Source organism: Octopus bimaculoides, chromosome 23 (assembly GCF_001194135.2).
Source record: "Octopus bimaculoides isolate UCB-OBI-ISO-001 chromosome 23, ASM119413v2, whole genome shotgun sequence".
Lineage (NCBI taxonomy): Eukaryota > Metazoa > Mollusca > Cephalopoda > Octopoda > Octopodidae > Octopus > Octopus bimaculoides.
The window spans coordinates 37,225,491-37,228,798 of NC_069003.1; the positions used below are offsets into that span (position 1 = coordinate 37,225,491).

A 3,308-nucleotide genomic window follows, 5' to 3' on the forward strand; every position below is an offset into this window, starting at 1 on the left:
AACTGAAAGAAGCCTGTCGTATATATGTATATATAAATATGTATGTGTGTATGTGTTTGTATGTCTGTGTTTGTCCCCCGAACATCGCTTGACAACCGTTGCTGGTGTGTTTACGTCCCCGTAACTTAGCGGTTCGGCAAAAGAGACCGAAAGAATAAGTACTAGGCTTCCAAAGAATAAGTCCTGGGGTCGATTTGCTCGACTAAAGGCGGTGCTCCAGCATGGCCACAGTCAAAAGACTGAAACAAGTAAAAGAGTATATATATATATATATATAAATATATATATATGTTTATATATTCTTTTACCTGTTAATCATTTGGCTGCGGCCATGCTGGAGCACCGCCACTAATCGAACAAATCGACCTCAGGACTTATTCTGTGCAATCCTAGTACTTATTCTATCGGTTTATTTTGCCGAACCGCTAAGTTACGGGGAAGTAAACACACCAACACCGGTGTCAGACGATGGTGGAAGGACAAACACAAACACACATATATATACATTCTTTTACTTGCTTCAGTCATTAAACTATGGCCATGCTGGAGCACCGCCTTGAAGAGTTTAGTCGTTGATCAAGTTGATCTTAGTATTTAAAGTCTGGTGTGTTGTTGAACCGCCAGATTACCGAAACGTAAACAAACCAACATTTGTTGTAGCCATCTATCTATTAGTCTATAGATAGAGAGAGAGAGAGAGAGAGAGAGAGAGAGAATGAGAATCTGAACTCTCATTTAAAATAATTGCATTTTGTTCATTCCCATTCATTTCAATTGCTCTGAGTTAAACACTCTTCACGCTTTGTGAGGTATCCAGTTCCTATCTTATCGAAAACACGTTATCTTTCAGTAGCTCATAGCATTTTGCTGCTATTATTACAATTTTTTTCTTTTATTTCCATCCACGACAATTCTAAAAATAACAAATAAGAAAAAAGCAGACGCCCGAGGAAGCGAATTTAAAGAAAGGTAACTCTTGATAGTAAAGGCCGACTATATATTATGAAAGTTATCAATTCTTCTATATTATTCTCTTTGCAGCCATTATTTCTAGTTTACTTGAAGCGGCGAGCTGGCAGAATGGTTAGCACGCCGGGCGAAATGCTTTGCGGTATTTCGTCTGTCTTTACGTTCTGAGTTCAAAGGAATAAGTCCTGAGGTCGGTTTCTTCAACTAAAGGCGATGCTCCGGCATGACCACAGACAAATGACTAAAACAAGTAAAAGAATATATATATATATATATATATATATATATATATATCGTCGGTAAAACATAAATCCGAAAAAGAAGCACTCTTAAGTTATAGAGCAGTATATCATATAAGATTAGATAACCGTCCTTATATGTTTGTAGTTTGAGATTTTAATTTTAAAGCAAGCATAAGAATACAAACAAAACGTTTACCGATCAGTGGATTCTAAACTTCATTTAATGTCATTTCTACAGAATTAAATAGACTAAACATAGATTAAACTCATATAAATGTTTTCTTATAGCTAATTCTCTCGTAGAAAAGAATGTTGTGTGTTTGAAGATATTAATAATACGTGAAAGACATAAAGAAAAGTTGTAGTTCCATTACTTCTACTAAATTAATAAATTGCTCATTGAAGGTTTGACGAGAGAAAAACACATAAAAGCGAAAGCTAGGCTGGTAGTAGTGATGGGGGGTGGAGTAATTCAGTGGTCCAATCAGATTGCGTCTTGCATGAACGTTAGGAAATATTTAACTACCGTATAAATGGAATATGTTGATTGGCCAACGCCTTCCCGCTAACCATTTTGCCGCCATTTTGTTGGAATTCTGAATAATGTCAGAGGAAAACACTAGCGATGTTTCTCAAGAGGAGGTGAGTTAATACGATTGGTTTTATTCCAGTTATTACTATAAGTATTGGACAATTCAAATCCGTAATATTGGCACGATCAATTGGCTAGATTTGTATTTATCATCGCCGAAAAAGCCTCCTTCGTTTCGCTCGTTTCTCCACTTCTCCACTGATTGTGTGAAGAAGCGATTTCAAATGCGATTTTCAGACGTCTCGAACCTCAATCTCCGTAGCCTTCCCCCCCAGTGTTTTATGTCTAGTATTGAGATATCGCTGCCGTTGGAATATGTCCCTTCTTTGTAATAATGGTCGAGAAAATCGCTTCTCAAAACTCAGTTTCATTTTGTTAACGTTCGACACATGGCTGGCTGTTTATTGAGGAAATCTATGTCGCAGAAGAAACACATGTGTCGAAGGAAGCTCGGCGGCAATACAAGCGATCACACTGAAACTGGCTCCTGCAGACTTTCAGTTCTTGGATCGAAACGGTTAAGGATTTGATCAGTTTACATACAAGGAGTAAATTTGTATTTTGGCTTTGGTTAATATTGAAATGTACACCGAGGAGTCTATTTATATGATGTACGCAGTAGGATGGATCAGAAACTCATTTGATATTTTCTGATTGTAACAGTTTAAGAAAAACGAAACGAAAGAAAAGAAACTTTTTAGAAATTAAATCGATCGTACTGTTTAGGTCAAAATTGCTTCTGTCTGAGTTCGAAGCTGATTATTCACTCCGTCGCTCCTCGGGAGATTAGAGTCTCTGCTCGATTTGTGGAACAGTAGAGAGAGAGAGAAACTCTGTGGTAACAACAGATTGTATTAACTTCCAACAAATAAATAACTTCCTCTGTATGTATCGAGAATTTCTCTCCAATACTCCTATACACACGCACACTTTAGTAGTTCAAATACAAAATAGCTAATATGACCGTTGGAGTGTTTGGTGTTGAGCGCCAAAGTGCTAACTTCAGTTGCAATCAAGGTTTATACAGAAAATACCATTTAGAATGAGATTCAAGAAAGCGAAATCTAAGATAGTGTCTCGAATTCAATATAAGTTCACAACTCTACGACCTTTGTTTCGATCGTCCCTGCCTAGAAAATGAATATACCTTGAGAATGATATTGATATCGACTTTCGCCGGTCACTTACCGGCGAACAAGGTCCCCTCACTCGGCTCTCTTTCTCCCATTTATAGTCCTTTATCTGGTCAGTGTTTATTGTCTTCGTGCATTTAAAAGATTATTTATTTTTTTCTCATAAACTGATATACAGAAATGCGTGTATTATATGTATATGTAAGAGATGCACATAGATGTGTGTGTACACAACGAATTAGTTTCATAAAATCTGCGCCTTCGCTAGATAATAAAATTATATGAATTACTCTTGTGCATTTTCTGCTTCTCTTGTTTATGTAATTTAACTCTCTCTCTCTCTCTCTCTCTATATATATATATATATATATA

The 3,308-nt window shown here is 36.6% G+C and overlaps 2 protein-coding genes across 2 annotated transcripts in view; one reads left to right on the forward strand and one right to left on the reverse strand.

Annotated features, from left to right (window-relative positions):
* LOC106869010 (E3 ubiquitin-protein ligase RNF144B) overlaps positions 1–3,056 on the reverse strand; it is a 38,297-nt gene extending 35,241 nt beyond the window's left edge. Inside the window, exon 1 of the mRNA XM_052975897.1 lies at positions 2,992–3,056. Coding sequence (XP_052831857.1) covers positions 2,992–3,031 — 40 coding nt within the window. The 5' untranslated portion in view covers positions 3,032–3,056. The remainder of the gene's footprint in view (positions 1–2,991) is intronic.
* The window catches only part of LOC106869008 (protein DEK), a 19,126-nt gene continuing 17,547 nt past the window's right edge, over positions 1,730–3,308 (forward strand). Inside the window, exon 1 of the mRNA XM_014914502.2 lies at positions 1,730–1,853. Within this exon, the coding sequence (XP_014769988.1) occupies positions 1,815–1,853 (39 nt within the window). The 5' untranslated portion in view covers positions 1,730–1,814. The remainder of the gene's footprint in view (positions 1,854–3,308) is intronic.